The 19969-nt window shown below is 44.4% G+C and overlaps 1 protein-coding gene across 1 annotated transcript; it reads left to right on the top strand.

Annotated features, from left to right (window-relative positions):
• The first annotated feature begins 8218 nt into the window (after positions 1 to 8218).
• On the top strand, positions 8219 to 18526 carry TNFRSF13B (TNF receptor superfamily member 13B). The gene is made up of 5 exons (XM_081966157.1): positions 8219 to 8326; positions 12637 to 12783; positions 13800 to 13916; positions 15841 to 16068; positions 17477 to 18526. The coding sequence occupies exons 2-5, from the start codon at positions 12678 to 12680 to the stop codon at positions 17737 to 17739; spliced, it is 714 nt and encodes a 237-aa protein (XP_081822283.1). The 5' UTR covers positions 8219 to 8326; positions 12637 to 12677; the 3' UTR covers positions 17740 to 18526.
• The last annotated feature ends 1443 nt before the right edge of the window (positions 18527 to 19969 follow it).

Raw genomic sequence — 19969 nt, 5'->3', positions numbered from 1 at the left:
TTTTCCTCCTCCTCCTCTCTTCTTCTTCTTCCCCCTCCTCCTCTTCCTCTTCTTTTTTCCTCCTCCTCTCTTCCTCTTTCCTCTTCTTCTTTTCTCCTCCTCTGCTTCTTCCTCTCCTCCTCCTCTTCCTCTCCTCCTCTTCTTTTTTCCTCCTCCTCTCTTCTTCTTTCCTCTTCTTCTTTTCTCTTCTTCTCTTCTTTTTTCTCCTCCTCCTCTCTTCTTCTTCTTCCTCCTCCTTCTTTTCCTCTCCTCCTCTTCCTCTCCTCCTCCTCCATCTTCTTCCTCTCCTCTTCCTCCTCCTCTCCCTCTTCTTCCTCCTCCCTTCTTCTTCTTCTTCTTCTCCTCCTCCTCCTCCTCCTTTCTTCTCATGCTGAATTTCAGCCACAGGGATTTCCGTTCCATCCTCCCCGTGGAGGGCCATCTCAATTCTCTGGGGGTTTCAGATGACAATTTTTAGAGTCCCCAGCTTCCCTGACACGGCTGATTGCCTTCCTTGGTTGAATCAGAAAATGCTCAGTCTTTCTCAGGCCAAAGCTTTGGGTCTCTGCAAGGGCTTGGGAGGAAGTGGGTTGGGTCGGTGAGGATTGTGCGCGAGAACATTCTACTCTCTGAGATGAAATACCCAGAACAATGGCACCAGCCATAGCGCTTATATACCACTTCATACAGCCATCTCTAAGCGATTTACAGAGTCAGCCTCTTGTCCCCAACAATCTGGATCCTCATTTTACCGAACTCAGAAGGATGGAAGGCTGAGCCAAACCACAATAATACTCGGGCAAACAATAGATACAGACTCAAGGTAAACCGCTCCAAACTCGATTGCAGAAAATACGACTTCAGCCACAGAGTGGTCAACGCCTGGAATGCTCTACCAGACTCCGTTGTTACATCCTCAAACCCCCCACAGCTTCAACCTCAAACTGTCAACTGTTGACCTCACCCCATTCCTAAGAGGTCCGAAAGGGGGCCTACATAAGCACACCAGTGTTCCTACCATCCCTGTCCTACTGTCCCCATTTATTTGTACCCATTTCCTGCGTTCTTATTCATGTTGTTCTTATTCCTGTCATCTTGTACATGAGTGACAAACTAAATAAATAAAAATAAAAAACATGCAACTTCAAGCATTAAACCAGAAGGCCGTCTGTTTAGTTTCAGCTTAAGGCAGTATCTAAATTCAACCATTCTATATTCTACAAACCTCATTGGATGAAGCAAGCTACTATAGCTTATTCCACAACTCCTAGTTACAACAATGCAAGGTTTTACACCTAGGTAGCCAACAGCTTGCTTTGCAATCTTCTCTACTACAGTTAGCAAGAAGCTTTTTTAGTGTTTGTTTCCTTATTGGGGGGGTGGGGGTGAGGAAAACACCAGTGATGTACAACAACGAGGTGCTTAACAAAGGCTGCAAATCCATCAAGAAACCCAGCTTTTTTTTCACAATGTATCACTGAAACCTGATTTGGTAACAACAATGGGAGAACAGAAGAAATGACTTGTCCAATGACGCAGAACAAGTTTCTCTCCATCTGAGTGTTTTAATCCTATTGATGCAATGGAGGCCTTTGAACTCTGATGCTGGAGAAGAAGACTCCTGCAAGTCCCTTGGACTGCAAGGCCATCCAACCGGTCAGTCCTAGAGGAGATCAACCCTGACTGCTCTTTAGAAGGCCAGATCCTGAAGAGGAAACTCAAGGGCTCACTGGAGAAGAGCCTCATGTTGGGAACGATGGAGGGCAAAAGAAGAAGAAGGGAACGGCAGAGAAGGAGTTGACTGGATGGAGTCGCCGAAGCAGAAGGCGTGAGCTTGAATGGACTCCAGAGGATGGTAGAGGACAGGAAGGCCTGAAGGAATGTGGTCCATGGGGTCGCAATGGGCCGGACATGACTTCGCAACTAACAACAAATGCAATGAAAGAAACAGCCCATCAACATGGAGAATATTCTACAGTGGAAGAATAGAGTAGAGTAGAGTAGAGTAGAGTAGAGTAGAATAGAATAGAATAGAATAGAATAGAATAGAATAGAATAGAATAGAATAGAATAGAATAGAATAGAAAACAATACAATACAATACAATACAATACAATACAATACAATACAATACAATACAATACAATACAATACAATAGCAGAGTTGGAAGGGACCTTGGAGGTCTTCTAGTCCAACCCCCTGCCCAGGCAGGAAATCCTACACCACTTCAGACAAATGGATATCCAACATCTTCTTAAAAACTTCCAGTGTTGGGGCATTCACAACTTCTGGAGGCAAGTTGTTCCACTGATTAATTGTTCTAACTGTCAGGAAATTTATTCTTAGTTCTAACTTGCTTCTCTCCTTGATTAGTTTTCACCCATTGCTTCTTGTCCTGCCCTCGGGTGCTTTGGAGAATAGCTTGACTCCCTCTTCTTTGGGGCAGCCCCTGAGATACTGGAACACTGCTATCATGTCACCCCTAGTCCTTCTTTCTATTAAACTACACATACCCAGTTCCTGCAACTATTCTTCATATGTTTTAGCCTCTAGTCCCCTAATCGTCTTTGTTGCTCTTCTCTGCGCTCTTTCTAAAGTCTCCACATCTTTTCTACATCGTGGAGACCAAAACTGAATGCAGTATTCCACGTGTGGCCTTACCAAGGCATTATAAAGTGGAATTAACCCTTCACGTGATCTTAATTCTATCCCTCTGTTGATGCAGCCTAGAACTGTGTTGGCTTTGTTTGGCAGCTGCTGCACACGGCTGGCTCCTATTTAAATGGTTGTCCACTAGGACTCCAAGATCCCTCTCACAGTTACTACTGTGGGTTCATAAAGGTTTGGTCTTTGAGAAGATGGTGCTGACTCCAAAGATACGTTTTTAACTGGCATTGGGCAATCGGTATTCCTAAATGAACTATTTATCCTCCATTCAAAAGAAGACAGGATGCCCGCTAGAAGTAGGATGGATCTGCTCTCTGAGAGGTTGCATTTTACGTTCTGTATTGTTGTTAAATTCTTAGCTAGCCGTACCGAGTTGCTAGATGAGTGAATAATAAATCGATCAAACGAATGCATAGAATGGCAATCCTTTGTGTTGAATTTGAATAGGTGAGTTTGAGAAATGAGCGCTGCGCAAAACAGTTTTAAAACAACAAGAACCTCGCGTTTTTCCTCTGCCGCTTCTCATTCAGCTCCAAGGAGAAATATAAAAAAAATAAAACCTTCTTGAGGAGTCTGACGACTAGGAGAAAACCCCAAAAGTCTTTTCCTGCCCCACCAAAGAAGCAAACTTTTAAAAAAGGGGAAACTGTTTTGCAAATAAGGCATTGAAGATTCAGTGAGGTTGCGATATTACACTGACTCATCATGAACAATAAGTTGTCTAACAAGTTTGTTCCACTCACAAAGAGGGCTTTCGGTCCAGTCCGACAACTCAGATGCATTTCTGGTTTTTAGAATAGAATAGAATAACAGAATTGGTAGGAATCTTGGAGGTCTCCTAGTCCAACCCCCTGCCTAGGCAGGAAATCCTACACCACTTCAGACAAATGGCTATCCAACATCTTCTTAAAGACTTCCCGTGTTGGGGCATTCATAACTTCTGGAGGCAACTTGTGTTCCACTGATTAATTGTTCTAACTGTCAGGAAATTTCTCCTTAGTTCTGAGTTGCTTCTCTCCTTGATTAGTTTCCACCCATTGCTTCTTTTCCTACCCTCAGGTGCTTTGGAGAATAGTTTGACTCCCTCTTCTCTGTGGCAATCCCTGAGATATTGGAAGACTGCTATCACGTCTCCCTTAATCCTTCTTTTCATTAAACTAGACAGACCCAATTCCAGCAACTGTTATTTACATGTTTTAGCCTCCAGTCCCCTAATCCTCTTTGTTGCTCTTCTCTGCACTCTTTCCAGAGTCTCCACATCTTTTCTACATCGTGGCGACCAAAACTGGATGCCGTATTCCAAGTGTGGCCTTACCAAGGCCTTATAAAGTAGTATTAACACTTCACATGATCTTGATTCCATCCCTCTGTTGATGCAGCCTAGAACTGTGTTGGCTTCTTTGACAGCTGCTGCACGCGGCTGGCTCATCTTTAAGTGGTTGTCCTCTAGAAATGAAAAACTTTATTTAAAAAAAAATCTGGCAGTGGACCGACCCTTCCGAAGAGGCCTGGTTTCTTAATTTCTCTCCAGGAGAAGAGAAAACATCTTTCCAAAATTATTATTACGGTTTTCACACACACATTTATGCCTGGCCAAAAAACAAAAGTCAGAAAAGTTGAAGATGTTTTCGTTTGACATGCAAATGGGAGTCAGTTAAATCAAAACCAGCTCAAGTTTTCTCTAAACGGGGAAGAGCTTCTCTGACGACATTGATGAGAAGAAAAAAAAAGATATGCGTCACTGTAACGTCAAAGGAAAAAGGGAGGAAGGATTTTAGCCATTCAGGTTTAAGAAAAAAATTATCCAACGTGCTGTTTGAAACAGGCCAACGAGAATTCCTCTTCCCCCACGATTAGAGGCAGTCCTCGACTTACGACAACAATTGAGCCCAACGTTTCTGTGGCTGAGCTGTTGGTTACGTGGATTTTGGTACCATTTGACGCGCTCTCTCGCCATCATAATTAGAATAGAATAGAATAGAATAGAATAGAATAGAATAGAATAGAATAGATTAGATTAGAATATAGAATAGAATATAGAATAGAATAGAATAAGAATTATAATAGAATAGAATAGAATAGAATAGAATAGAATAGAATAGAATAGAATAGAATAGAATAGAATAGAATAGAATAGAATAGAAGCTGGAGGAACATTGTCCATGGGATCACGATTGGTCGGACACAACTTCACTTTGCAACTAACAACAAGAATAGAACAAGGGAAGAGAAGAGAAGAGTTGGAAGGGGCCTTGGAGGTCTTCTAGTCCAACCCCTTGCTCAGGCAGGAAACCCTACACCACTTCAGACAAATGTTTTTCCAATCTCTTCTCAAAAACCTCCAGTCTTGGACAAGTAAGAACTTCTAGAGGCAAGTTGTTCCACTGGTTAATTGTCCTAACAATTAACAATAGATAGATGTCACCGGGTGGAATTGACTTGATTCATTTTGAAAAAGCCATTTCTGAATCTCACGTTTATCTTGAAATTCTGCTCCCTCCCTGAACTTCAGTAACTGCACCCGATCCGTGTCGGCTACGTCTGTTGGATTTTAGCCACCAGATTCTCGCAAGCTTTGGTGTTGGTGGCCAGAAGAAGGTGAGAAGACCGGTCTGGCTTGGGAAAGGTTAGTGGGGGCACCAGATTCAGCTTGTTGACTACAAGAACTTGGGGAAACAACAGATGACACTTCGTGCCGAAAGCAAATCTGCTACTTTCAAGTACCAGGTGAGTGATGAAGCTCAAAACAGAGAAAATTGATTCCTCCGAGCCCCTCCTGAAGCAGATGATAGTTTCACAACCCCGTGGTTGCGTCCTTCTATCCGTTGCCCCCTGGCCAGGAGTACAAGTAAGCCCTTGACTTACAACAGTTCATTTAGTGACTGTTCAAAGTTACAACGGGCACTGAAAAAAAGTTTTCAGAGGTGTCCTGACCGAGGCTTCCCAAGAGCCTGAAGCAAACTCCTGGTCCCGACAAAATCCCCTTTTATTCATGGACTGTGAATTCTGCTCCTTCACATCCAGCAAAGTGTTTCAAAGGAGGATTTACAGCCACAGACCTTCTCTGGCTTGGAGAGCTGCCAGGCCGATATCTGCAGAACTTTGCAAGAGTCTCGGAGAGTCACGAACCAATGAAGCGAACTAATGGTCTCCTGCAAACTCCACTCCCCTTTCGCTCCTCTTTTATTTCCTCTGGGAGGGGCCATTCATCCTCCACCTGTGGCCTTACCCCCAAGCTGACCCCTGTTGTTTATCTGTTCCCTTCATCTGGCAGCTCTGCGCATGTGCACACTAGGAACAGGCTCCAGCTGGAAGCTCCTTGGATGAGAAGGGAAACGTCTTCAAAGAAAAACCAGAAAGTCCAGTTGCTTCTTGAAAAAGCTCCTTTGGGACAACCATGACCCGGAAGACGGAGAATCTCCATAGACAACTCAAAATCTAGTAGAGAACAAGGTTTAGAATGTAAGGCAATTAAACGCCACTATTGGTGATTCAATATGCAATATGCAATATTTAAACCTGGAGCTTGCCAATGCTGTGGATTAGACCTAGTACCAGAATATCTGGTGGAGCTGTAGATTTGAAGGTGGTCCTAGACTTGAGATTGACCCCGAGGTCACATTAGACTGGAAAAAATAACAATGGCTGTCTAATCATCTTGTTTGTGCTCCCTATAATAGTCCCCCATGGACAGAAATAACCACCTAAATTTGTAAAACAGTAGGGCAGAATACCAGAGTTGGAAGGAACCTTGGAGGTCTTCTAGTCCAACCCCCCCTACTCCGGCAGGAAAACCTATATCATTGCAGACAAATGGTTATCCAATCTCTTCTTAAAGACTTCCAGTGTTAGGGCATTCACAACTTCTGGAGGCAAGCAGTTCCACTGATTCATTGTTCTATCTGTCAGGAAATTTCTCCTTAGTTCTAGGTTCGTCCACTCCTTGATTAGTTTCCATTCATTGCTGATCCTATACAGAAGATGCCGAGGGAGCCAACAATGAGATTAGAATCTTTGAGTTGGAAGCAGAAAAGATTCCCTCCCGTAGCATCAAAGCCACAATCATGGTTGAAGGACTGAAACATTGGTCTTTGTCTTTGTATTTATTAGTTTGTCAAAAATATTCAAGATAGCAGGTATAAGTATAAACATGGACATGAATGAAAGAAATGGGTACAAATAAATGGGGACAGTGGGACAGGGATGGTAGGCACGCTGGTGGACTTATGCATGCCCCCTTTACGGACCTCTTAGGAATGGGGTGAGGTCAAGAGTAGACAGTCTAAAGTTAAAGTTGTGGGGGTTTGAGGATGTAACAACGGAGTCAGGTAGAGCATTCCAGGCGTTGACCACTCTGTGGCTGAAGTCGTATTTTCTGCAATCGAGTTTGGAGCAGTTTACCTTTTGCATCTATTGTTTGCCCGTGTATTATTGCGGTTGAAGCTGGAGTATTCATTGACAGGTAGGACGCTGTAGCAGACAATTTTGTGTACTACGCTTAGGCCAGACCTTAGTTGGAGTAGTTCTAAGGTGTCCAAGCCCAAGATTTCGAGCCTGGTGGCGTAAGAGATTCTGTTGCGAGCAGAGGAGTGGAGGACTCTTCTCGTGAAATACCTCTGGGCTCGTTCAATCGTATTAATGTCCGATATACATTGTGGATTCCAGGCGGACAAGCTGTATTCGAGGATTGGTCTGGCAAAGGTTTTGTATGCCCTAGTTAGCAATACAATGTTACCGGAGAAGAAGCTTCGCAAAATTAGGTTCACAACTCTTAGTGCAGAGGTGGGTTGCTCCCGGTTTGGCCCGGTTCGGCCAATCCGATAGTGGAATTCAGGCCTGGGTCGCACAACCGGCAGCGACCCAGGCCTGCCACACCCCCAAACTGGTTCCCTCGCACCATTTTGTTTTTTAATGACTGCGCGTGCACAGTTCACTGTAAATTGTTCTGTGCATGCACAGAGAACAAGTTACATTGAAAAGTGTGCAGGCGCGTTGCGCGCGGCTTGCAAACTGGTAGTAAAACTGGCAGCAACCCATCCCTGTCTTAGTGCCTTTTTGGCACTGCTGTTACAGTGAGCTCTGGGGCTTAGATCATTTGAGATGAGGACTCCAAGGTCCTTGACAGAGGGAGGGTCGTCTACGTGGTCATATCCACGCAGCTTGTATTTGATGTTCTCGTTTTTGTTGCCAATGTGTAGGACAGAATCTTGAAAGAGGGGATGCTTGACCTTCCACGGTAAAATCACCTCTCAAGAAAAACAGCAAGGGTGTAACAGTAAAAGACCCACCCCAGAAGAATTTCCTCATTCTCAAAAGCTCTGGGTAAGTTTGAGCTGGCCTCTTCCACATCAACACCCTGTTGGCATTTACAAAGCAAACCGAATAATCTTTTTCTGGAAAAAGAGAGCTTCCAAAATGACTGAAGTTGAAGTTTTTGATGTTCCCTTGGGAGGGAAACTCAGAGAAGGACCTCCTTCTGCTTCGGGTTTTGTTGAGTTGGTTTGCATCTCCAGCCCAGGAGGGGAAATCCCCAGGAAACACACAGAGAGACTCTAATCAAATGAAGGACTCATAATAAACCCCACACAAGCAAGGATCAAGGAACACGTCGAGATGGCATGAAGGAGATGAGCATCAGTCCAGAGAAGTTCAGCTCGGTTCAGCAGCAGGGGGAAAAGTGTAAGTAAAATCTGAATTTTTTAAAAAAGTCAGAAAGTTCTCTCACTTGGCCCTTCAGAATTGTGCGTATCCTCCAGAAATTTTGAGTCCAGCCTCAGAAGGCATACAAAAATTGCTACCAAATTGTAAATTTAAATATAACCAAAGTGGGGTGGGGGCGTGAAAGGATTAGATGTATGGGGAATAATTTCAGGATTTATGTTTTAATTCAATTTAAGGGCAGGTGAAATGAAGTCACGTCAAGGTTGTCTCTGGAGCCTCCCCCCACCCCCACATTTCCTTTCTAGGGTGCAGAATTCCTGCTGGTCGGAGGTCAAACTGTTTTCTAAAAAGAAATCACACTTGCAATGGAAACATCACTAGATGTTGTTGTGGTGGATTTAGCTCACCGGGTCACCAAAACTTGGAGAAGTTTAAACCTCAGAGAGCTGCCCAGATGCATGGATTGAGTTGAGTTGAGTTGTTGAGTTGGGTTGAGCAGTGCCATAAATCATTGGTGCGAATTGGATGCAACATCTCTGGCTTGGCTCTATTTTACATTGGTATTATTTGTTTTCTTAAAATGGCCGACCAACGTCTGTGTGTGTGTGTGTGTGTGTGTGTGTGTGTGTGTGTGTGTGTAGTAATAATCCTGCCTTCATTCATAATAGCTTTCAAAGCCAGCTAAGAATGAAGGTTGGGCAATCTTGTCTAGGCGCCAATATAAAGAAATAAAACTATCCTTATGAATTTGGGAAGAAACGCCAAAATACCACACACGTCCGGTTGCGAGATTTGACAATGGCAAGAGATTTTATTTTTTTTAAAGAACGGCTTCTTTTTAAAAAGGCCAATGAATAACACATTTGCACACCTCCTCCATATTTTCCCCTTTCTTATTTCGTCTTCTCTTTTCGAAGTTGTATCGGCCTCAGGAGTGGTTTGCCATTGCTCTGTTTTTTTGCTTAAAGGCTTTGGTGAAGGACAAGAAAAGAATTGCTAAGGAATTACAAATGGCTCTTCGTGGTTCCTACGAACAGATCCATTTTTCTTTTTTTCTGTTTCTCACAGTGATGAGTCAAGGGCCTTCAGGAATATTCTGCAGCAAATGCAAATAAATCTCAGTTCAGTCTCCCCACAGGCTACCTGGGTTATTTTCTCGTCTTTTTCTGAAACTCAACTTTCCATAATTGTTTCTCAACCTTGGTGTTTTCTTTTGAGACACAACCCAGCTGCAGGTGTCCTCCAGCCCAGGGTAGGGACTTGGGGCCCTTAACCTTTCTGCTATCTCCCTTCCACCAGTCTCTTAACTTTTTTCTTCTCTGAAGAGGACTGATCCGGAGAAGAAGAATATAGAATAGCAGAGTTGGAAGGGATCTTGGAGGTCTTCTAGTCCAACTCCCTGCTCAAGCAGGAGACCTTATATCATTCCGGACAAATGGCTGTCCAATGTCTTCTTGAAAACCTCCAGTGATGGAGCACTCCCAACGTCTGAAGTTAAGGAAGAAATTTCTCCTTAGTTCTAGGTTGGATCTGTTTTTTTATATTCTTCCACTCGTTACTTCTTGTCCTGCCCTCAGGTGCTTTGGAGAATAAGTAGATCCTCACTGAGACTCTAGAAAGAGTGCAGAGAAGAGCAACAAAGAGCATTAGGGGACTGGAGGCTAAGACATATGAAGAACGGTTGCAGGAACTGGGTACGTCTAGTTTAAGGAGACAAAGGAGTAGGGGAGACATGATAGCAGTCTTCCAATATCTTAGGGGTTGCCACAAAGAAGAGAATCAAGCTATTCTCCAAAGTACCTGAGGATAGAAGAAAAAGCAATGGGTGGAAACTAGTCAAGGAGTGAAGCAACCTAGAACTGAGGAGAAACTTCCTGACAATTAGAACAATTAATCAATGGAACAACTTGCCTCCAGAAGTTGTGAATGCTCCAACACTGGATGTTTTTAAGAAGATGTTGGATAACCATTTATCTGAAGTGATGTAGGGTTTCCTGCCTGAGCAGGAGGTTGGACTAGAAGACCTCCAAGGTCCCTTCCAACTATTCTATTCTATTCTTGTTGTGAAAGTCCTTCAAAATATTGGAAGACGTTTATCGTGTCACCCTCTAGTCCTTCTTTTTGTTAGCCTAGATGTACCAAGCTCCATCAGTTGCTCACCTTCTGATTTAGCCTTTAAAATAAACAACAAGAGTTGGAAGGGGCCTTGGAGGTCTTCTATCCCAACCCCGCTGCTCAAGCAGGAGACCCTAAACCATTTCAGACAAATGGTTGTCCAACCTCTTCTTCAAAACCTCCAGTGATGGAGTACCCACAACCTCTGGAGGCAAGTTGATTAATTATTCTCACTGTCAGGAAATTTCTCCTTCGTTCTTGGGTTGGTTTTTTTCCTTGATTAGTTTCCATCCATTGCGTATCTCATGTCCTCTGGAAGTGAAGTATTTAGAACGAAATGCGCATTTTAATCAAATAAACGAGCAAGGAAAAATAGGTTTAGAAGAGCGGGTATACAAGATTCTTCTTTTAAAAGTTTGGATTCCCTCCAGATAATGCACAGCCTTCACTGATGTGTTTCTCTTTCGCATATCCCCTAAAAATATTATCTGCAGTTATATTTCCTAGTCTGGGCATTTTGCCCGAAGAAGGTACCCATCAAAGTTGCAGAAGGCTTCGTGTTTTTAAAAAAATGATGGGAGGAAGCTGCCTGCTGCAGTTCCTACAGGCAATAGCTGCATTCAGCCTGCAACATCTATCTTCCAATTAGGTCCAAAGATGGGAAAGCTTGGGCATTTTCTACTTCTGCCCAACTCCTGCCCATCAGCCTGCCGAAAATGGGAGGATGCTTTAAAAAAAAACACCTAAATTGGTTTTCATAGAGCTTTTTCCATGCAGTTTGATTTTTTTTCTAATCTAAATCACAGCAAATCTTATTTCTATGCAGCTGAGGTTGCGAGAACGTACAGTAGATGTTCCATGTGGAAAACACAAAGATGGCGGAAGCGCACACCGCCCCGTGTAACTCGTACTTTGCTTTCGCTTAAGTTGCGGTGCTAAGTTTTGTTGAGTCATTGTAGGTGAGTCAGCCATGACAGTTTCCAAAGCATGGTGCACAGCCTTGGTGGATGAACTGGGCCATTGGGATTTGTGCAACGCAACCCGGTTAAATCAAACCACACCTTGGAGCGATATATGAATCAGAGGTAAATGCAGCCAGTGATCTTTAAAGTTTCCAATGTAAATTTACTTTTAAATCTCTCCGTCTGGGAGTGTGAACGGGACACCGGAGTCCCCAGTGTCACCGCTTGTTTAGCTGTGGTTTATTGAATACATCACAGTTGCACAACCCATGAGTCATGGACTGCATGAATTGAGTATGCACAACGCTGTAGGGTGAAAAAGAAACCGTATTAGTGATAGTACCGCTCTACGTTGCAGTATGCGGTGGCTCTATGTGGGCACGCGGTGGCTCAGCGGCTAAGACAATGAGCTTGTCGATCAGAAAGGTCGGCAGTTCGGAAGTTCGAATCCCTAGCATCGCATAACAGAGTGAGCTCCCGTTCCTTGTCCCAGCTTCTGCCAACCTAGCAGTTCGAAAGCACGTAAAAAATGCAACTAGAAAAATAGGAACCACCTTTGGTGGGAAGGGAACAGCGTTCCGTGCTCCTTCGTTGTTTAGTCATGCCGGCCACATGACCACAGAGACGTCTTCGGACAGCGCTGGCTCTTGGGCTTTGAAACGGAGATGAGCCCCGCCCCCTAGAGTTGGGAACGACTAGCACATATGTGCAAGGGAAACCTTTATCTTTATTCTTCTTGTTGCAGTAGTGAGACCACACTTGGAATATTGAATCCAGTTTTGGTCCCTGTGATACAAAGAAGATGCCCAGAAAGGGTGCAGAGAAGAGCAATAAAGATGATTAGGGGGCTGGAGGCTAAACCGTATGATGAACGGTTGAGGGAACTAGCTATGTGTAGTCTAGACATAAACTAGGATTAAGGGTGATATGAGGAGGCTGACTTAAGTCTCCAAAGCATCTGAGAGAAAGGCAAGAAGCAATGGGTGGAAGCTGATCAGAAGGAGATACAACCTGGAACTCATTTCCTGATAGTGAGAACAATTAATCAATGAAAGAGCTGGTCTCCAGGAGTTGTAGATGCTCCATCGATGGAGGTTTTCCAGAAAAAAATGTGGACAACCATTTGTTTAGGATGGTATAAGAACGCCTGATTGGGCAGAGGGTTGGATTACAAGAACTTCAGAGTCCCTTCCAGCTTTATGATTCTAGGTAGCCAAGTTCTTTTTCTGCAACCTGTTGTTCTGTTTTTAGAGAGACCGCCCTGGATTCAGACGTGCATTTTCAACGGGATCATGCCGTGTTCGAACGACCAGTACTGGGATGGCCTTCTGGGCAACTGCGTGTCTTGCAAACTTGCTTGTCAGCCACCCAAGTTCCAGGGATGCACCGATGTCTGCAGTAAGCGTTCTGAAAATGATGTTTTATGGATTCACACTGAAATCGTTGTATAGTTTGGTCATTTTGCTCCTCCAAAGCAGTCTACGAATCATGGTAGAACTTTGGGGGAGGGGGGTTATTTGCCCTTCCAGCACCAGTAGAGGTGCTGCAGATGTGGTTGTCCAGCTCATAGCGAGAGGACCATACCACCAAGAGATCTTCCTCAACCCATTGACCTCCAGATGTTTTTGGAGGATAGGAAGAGGTTGATCAAAGTTCATGGCAACCAGGTTCCGATCACGGATGGTCAGTGTATGGCCGGTTAGATGTTGCTAAATTCCACTTCTCGGCATCACAGACCGTTAGCCATGCTGACGTAAGGTTGATGGGAGCTAAAGTTCAACAACTCATGGAGAACTTGCTTCTCTGTTTTACAACTCTTGGATGACTGGGGATACTTAGTGAAGGAGTGATGTATGAAGTGGTCTTCTGTTGAGACTACTTCCTTTGCACATCTGCAGAAGGGGGTTGCTGGGAAGCCGAATAAGGAAGGAGCTACTCCACAGCCCTGACTCCCAAATTGGTTCCTGGATTGGCTTTCATGCCCTAAAACAAAGAGGTCCAACCTTGGCCACTTTAAGACCTATGGACCTCAATTCCCAGAATCCTGGGAGCTGAGGTCCACAAGTCTTAAAGTAGCCAAGGTCAGACACCCCCCGTCCCCCGCTCGAAAGCACTTTGACTACCCACCTTTTGCCAAGCTGCAGAGCTTAGAAGCCAACGGCTGGAGAACGTTCTACCATCACTAAGAAGCCAGAGATGTTCAAGGACGCATGAGATGGAGTGGAGGGAAGTCATATCCCCTTTTGCTGCATTAGCCGTCTCGAGGATGCTGCTGTTTCCATGGCTACAGGATTGGGTAGCCAATGAGCAGTAGGCCAGCCAAGGATTGGGCGGTTTCCTTGGTGGGTGGAGGAGAGAGAAATGGGCAGATTCCTCCTCTCCCCTTTGCACAAACTCTTCTGCTTTACTCGTAGGCTCCTTGGAGTGCAGCAAGCAAGAGGGCCACTACTACGACCAGCTCCTGAGAGAATGCGTCAAATGCTTCAGCATCTGCGGGCAACACCCCAAACAGTGTGCACCATTCTGCAGAAGTAAGAGCTGAGGAGGAGTCTCTCAAAATGGACAGCTGGAGCTGGAGGCTCCAATTTTCCTCCTTGTGTTTTCCACCCCGAAATACAAAGCACACCCAGAGACCTTCCCCATGCCCCAGTTAGTTACATTACCCTCCATAATGGGCAGATTTGGTGCCCAGGGAGTGAAAAATGTGATAGTCGCCTCCTAAAAGCAAATCCTTTGTATTTCTCAGGGATTTTTTTTTTCACACGGAAACCCAGCAGTGATTTAAAAAGTGATTGCCAGATTTACTCATGGGCATTAAATCCCCAGTCCTTGGTGGGCATCAAACACAATATCATGCTTAATGTAGTCATGAAGAAGGGAGTTCTGGCCGAGGCTTCCCAAGAGCATGAAACAAACTCCCGACAAAGACCTCTTTTTATTAATTTGCTGTGAATTCTGCTCATTCTCATCCAGCAAAGTCTTTCGAGGGAGGATTTACAGTCACAGACCTTATCTGGCTTGGAGAGCTGCCAGGTTGATGTCTGCAGAACTTGGCAAGGAGTCTCGGAGAGTCACGAACCAATGAAGCGAACTAATGGTCTCCTGCAAACTCCACTCCCCTTTCGCTCCTCTTTTATTTCCTCTGGGAGGGGCCATTCATCCTCCACTTGTGACCTTACTCCCAAGTTGACCTCTGTTCTTTAGCTGTTCCCTTCGCCTGGCAACTCTGCACATGCTCACACTGGGAACAGGCTCCAGCTGTTATTCTGCCTCACTGATGTCTGACTCTGAAGGCAGCTGATAACTGGCATACGGCCCTGGCCCCCTCTCTGCCTCCCACAAAGAGCCCTCCTCAGAGCCTTTCCCAGACTCCAGGACTGGCCCAGATTCCTCCCCAACCTCCTCACTGTCCGAATCTGCTATCACCTCCGCTGGCAGCTGGTGGGCCACAACACTGGGAATGTTATATATGCTGTGGGTTATGTTGCTAGCTGTTTGTATTTTATTGCATTTACTTCATTGTTTTTGATTTTGATTTAATCTGGTTATGCACCAAATAAATATTGATGAAATACAAATTCTGTAACCATCTACTATCACCAAACTTTGATTGGGCAATCAGTTCAGAGTTTTAAGTTCCCCAGTAGAATATTTGCAACTCAGGGTAGAGCTGTGGTGCTCTCTGACCTTGGTGGGTTTCTTACAGACGTTTCATGACCCAACTAAGTAACATTATCAGCGGTAGGTGGCGGCATGTAGCAAACCCCTCTCCCTTCCAGCACTGATGATGTTGCCTAGTGGATCATGAAACATCTGGAAGAAAACAACCAAGCTCAGAGAATACCAAGGATCTTTAGTCCTCCTCCTCCTACACTCAACAATCCCCACGCCCTTCTAGCACTGATAATGTTACCGTCTGGTAATGAAATGTCTGCAAGAAAACTACCAAACTCAGAGAGCATCAAGGATCTCTAGTCCTCCTCCTTTTCCACAATCCCCACGCCCTTCTAGCACTGATAATATTACCTAGTTTCGTAATGAAATGTCTGCAAGAAAACTACCAAGCTCAGAGAGCACCAAGGATCTCTAGTCCTCCTCCTTTTCCACAATCCCCACACCCTTCTAGCACTGATAATGTTACCTAGTTTGGTAATGAAATGTCTGCAAGAAAACTAAGAAGCTCAGAGAGCACTAAGGATCTCTGGTCCTCCTCCTTTTCCACAATCCCCACGCCCTTCTAGCACTGATAATGTTACCTAGTTTGGTAATGAAATGTCTGCAAGAAAACTACCTAGCTCAGAGAGCATCCAGAACCCCACAATTTCCCAGATATTCATAGGTCTGTTCCGTTTGCACCCAAAATCCAGGGGGCCACACATCAGAATTGGTGCTGAAATAAAACAGGGTGTGATAAACTTTTATTAACTCTTCTTCTCCACTCCATCTGACTTCCAGAGCCTCTTACTACCATTTTACCAACCCCAGCTGCTCTCCAGCCTCTGCAGCGCAAACTGGATGCTACCTATGACCAACAGCTGCTGCTGTACATGTCGCTGGGATTCTCTCTCTGCATTCTGCTCTTCTCCTTGCTGTTGACTTGGTTTTACTTTCAAAAAAGGGGGGACGAGAAGTTTTGTCGAGCCAGTTCAGCATCTTGCCATAAAAAGGGAGATCTACCCAAAGGTACATGCTTTTCCTTTTTCCACTTGAAGCAACGGCCTTCCTTGGGTCCTTGCAAACATGCTCAGACGATTCCTGCCTGTAGGCTGTTTAGCAATGAAGTCATTTGGAATGGAATGAATAGAATAGAATAGAAAATAGAATAGAATGGAATAGAATAGAATAGAATGGAATAGAATAGAATAGAATAGAATAGAATAGAATAGAAAATAGAATAGAATAGAATAGAATTTAGAGTAGAGTAGAGTAGAATAATATTAGACTTAGAACAGAACAGAAAATAGAACAGAAAATAGAATAGAATAGAAAAAAATAAAATAGAAAATAGAATAGACTAAAAACCAGAATTAAATAGAATTTAGAGTAGAGTAGAATATTAGACTTAGAATAGAACAGAAAATAGAATAGAATAGAATAGAATTTAGAGTAGAGTAGAATAATATTAGACTTAGAATAGAACAGAAAATAGAATAGAATAGAAAATAGTATAGAATAGAAAATAGAATAGAATAAAAAACAGAATAGAATAGAATAGAATAGAATTTAGAGTAGAATATTAGACTTAGAACAGAACAGAAAATAGAATAGAATAGAAAAAAATAGAATAGAATAGAAAATAGTATAGAATAGAAAATAGAATAGAATAAAAAACAGAATAGAATAGAATTTAAAGTAGAATATTAGAATAGAACAGAAAATAGAATAGAATAGAAAAAAATAGAATAGAATTTAGAGTAAAGTAGAATATTAGAATAGAACAGAAAATAGAATAGAATAGAAAAAAAATAGAATAAAAAACAGAATAGAATAGAATTTAGAGTAGAGTAGAATATTAGACTTAGAATTACCAAACTGGGAGCTATACACATTAGCAGTAACCACAACATGGGCGAAGGACTGGATAGAGTTAAAAAATAAAAGAATTTTGACCTTAGGCGGCCATGATCTACAAGTAGGTTGGCATAAGTTTCTGTGGGATGATAAAAATAAAACGCACACATACTTTCAAAAACATCTAATTAGAAATGTGTTATTGCAAAACTGGCTCAAAATTTTAAAAAAACAAAACACCACTATGTGAAAATCCCAAATTGGCTATCCCCAACAGAAGGGACGCCGCACCCAAATTTTACAGATATCTCTGCCCACTGCCAGGAGTTCGATCCTGACCAGCTCAAGGTTGACTCAGCTTTCCATCCTTCCATGGTTGGTAAAATGAGGACCCAGATTGTTTGGGGGTTGGGGAAGGTTAACTCCGTAAACCGTTTAGAGCTGCCAAGTCCCGTGAAACGGTGTATAAATGCTATTGCTATATTTTTCAGTGCCACCATAAATTCAAAGTCACTAAATGAATGGTTATAAATCGAGGAGTTATCAAAATCATGCCAGACTCGTTTTTTTTTTCCCCCAGATGGTCTCATGGAAGCGGGGAGTTTCGGCAGCGACTCCGGGGGCAACCAAACTCCAGAGCCGGTGGAAACCTGCGGCTTTTGTTTTCCCGAAGTGGGTCCTGACATCCAGGAGATGCGATCGTGCCCGAAGCCGTACCACCTCGAGATGCTGGCGGAAGCTGCTGCTGCTGCTATCCCGGGCGGGATGGTGTCCCCCTCCTCCGAAGACTGCCATTTCCAAATTATATGTTCTCCCTCCCAAGAAAAGATGCAGATGAGCTAAGCCATAAAAAGCGTGGGGGAGGGGGGGACAGGAGCACGACAGCCCCCTTCCCTCCCACCAAAAAGCTGCTTGCATTGTTGAGGTCTTGAATTGTAAGGGCCCACACAAGGAAACTGAGTAGTGATTTTGTTCTTTTTTCTTTCTTTAAAAAAAAAATCTTTGCCAGATTGTTCACTTGTGGGCATAAAATTCCCAGTTCCGGGTGAACGCCGAACAGAAAATGTCACGATTTCAAGCAGTGGTGGGCTTCAACATTTTTTTACTACCCGTTCTTTGGGAGTGGCTTGGTGGGCGTGGCAGGGGAAGGATACTGCAAAGTCCCCATTCCTTCCCCACTCCTGGGGGAAGGATACTGCAAAGTCCCCATTCCCTCCCCACTCCTGTGGGAAGGATACTGCAAAGTCCCCATTCCTTCCCCACTCCTGGGGGAAGGATACTGCAAAGTCCCCATTCCCTCCCCACTCCTGGGGGAAGGATATTGCAAAGTCCCCATTCCTTCCCCACTCCTGGGGGAAGGATACTGCAAAGTCCCCATTCCCTCCCCACTCCTGGGGGAAGGATATTGCAAAGTCCCCATTCCTTCCCCACTCCTGGGGGAAGGATACTGCAAAATCCCCATTCCCTCCCCACTCCTGGGGGAAGGATACTGCAAAATCCCTGTTCCCTCCCCACTCCTGGGGGAAGGATATTGCAAAGTCCCCATTCCTTCCCCACTCCTGGGGGAAGGATACTGCAAAATCCCCATTCCCTCCCCACTCCTGGGGGAAGGATACTGCAAAATCCCCATTCCCTCCCCACTCCTGGGGGAAGGATACTGCAAAGTCCCCATTCCCTCCCCACTCCTGGGGGAAGGATATTGCAAAGTCCCCATTCCTTCCCCACTCCTGGGGGAAGGATACTGCAAAGTCCCCATTCCCTCCCCACTCCTGGGGGAAGGATATTGCAAAGTCCCCATTCCTTCCCCACTCCTGTGGGAAGGATACTGCAAAATCCCCATTCCCTCCCCACTCCTGGGGGAAGGATATTGCAAAGTCCCCATTCCCTCCCCACTCCTGGGGGAAGGATACTGCAAAATCCCCATTCCCTCCCCACTCCTGGGGGAAGGATATTGCAAAGTCCCCATTCCCTCCCCACTCCTGGGGGAAGGATATTGCAAAGTCCCCATTCCCTCCCCACTCCTGGGGGAAGGATATTGCAAAGTCCCCATTCCCTCCCCACTCCTGGGGGAAGGATACTGCAAAATCCCTGTTCCCTCCCCACTCTTGGGGCCAGCCAGAGGTGGTACTTGCTGGTTCTCCAAACTATTCAAAATTTCCACTACCGCTTCTCCAGAACTTGTCAGAACCTGCTGGATTTCACCCCAAGTAACACCCGCAATGAACAAAGACTCCAGGGCTTGAGTTTCTTCAAAGTTCCATTTTATTAGAGACTCATATTGGCACATCTGGGAAACCCCAAATCTGAAAGCTTCCAGGTTTTTCCCACCCATCCAAGTCCCTGCCCAGCACCCACATGTCCATCACATGGTCCAATCACGCACCGTCCCAACTGGAGATGCCTCCAAGTCACACCACTCCAGGCGCAGGGCAAGATGTCCTTGACTCTCTGAGAAAGGAATGTTATTTTGACTATATATCTCCCATACTCCATATAATCCCCCCTCCCATTTTCCCACAGCAGTAAATGTGGCAGGCCGGAAGGCCCAATTCAGGCGACTGCGGGGAGGCTGATATAGTCGTAAGTTTGAAAAACTGGTCCTAAGTCACTTTTCTTCAGTGAAGTTGCAACTTTGGTCACTAAATGGAGCCGTTGTAAGACCAGAACTACCTGTATGCTGCAATTTGTCTTGCTGCTTTCTATTTCCATTTGTTCACTTTACTTTTTTTTTTGTATGTTTGCTTAAACCATCACTTGTTTACCTGTACATGTATCCCCCTTCCTGGTATTTTCAATAAATTTTTCAGAGGAAGATCTGCAGGGAAGTGGTGTTTCTATGCTCCAATCCTCCTTCCTCTGTTTATCTCGGTTTTTTTAGACATTAAGAACTAAGAATTGCTGCAAAGGCCTCTGGGCTTTTAAAAGGTAGTAGAGAGCAGACACAAATAATTAAATAAAAGCTTCAATGCAGTGTTTTAAGCCTTTGGAACTCTCAAAAAAGGGCTCCCGAAAAAGATAGATGCAGTTTAAGAGAGTTGGAAGAGACCTTGTAGGTACTTTAGTCCAGGGATGG

Source organism: Natrix helvetica (assembly GCF_964273705.1).
Source record: "Natrix helvetica genome assembly, chromosome: 13".
Classification (NCBI taxonomy): domain Eukaryota; kingdom Metazoa; phylum Chordata; class Lepidosauria; order Squamata; family Natricidae; genus Natrix; species Natrix helvetica.
This window is presented reverse-complemented; position numbering and strand designations above follow the sequence as displayed.

Bases quoted from the DNA above. Each gene is read 5' to 3' on its own strand.
- TNFRSF13B (XM_081966157.1), top strand. From the start codon at position 12,678: ATGCCGTGTTCGAACGACCAGTACTGGGATGGCCTTCTGGGCAACTGC. The intron at 12,784-13,799 runs GTAAGCGTTCTG...CTTTACTCGTAG, and splicing joins GGGATGCACCGATGTCTGCA to GCTCCTTGGAGTGCAGCAAG. The intron at 13,917-15,840 runs GTAAGAGCTGAG...TCTGACTTCCAG, and splicing joins GTGTGCACCATTCTGCAGAA to AGCCTCTTACTACCATTTTA.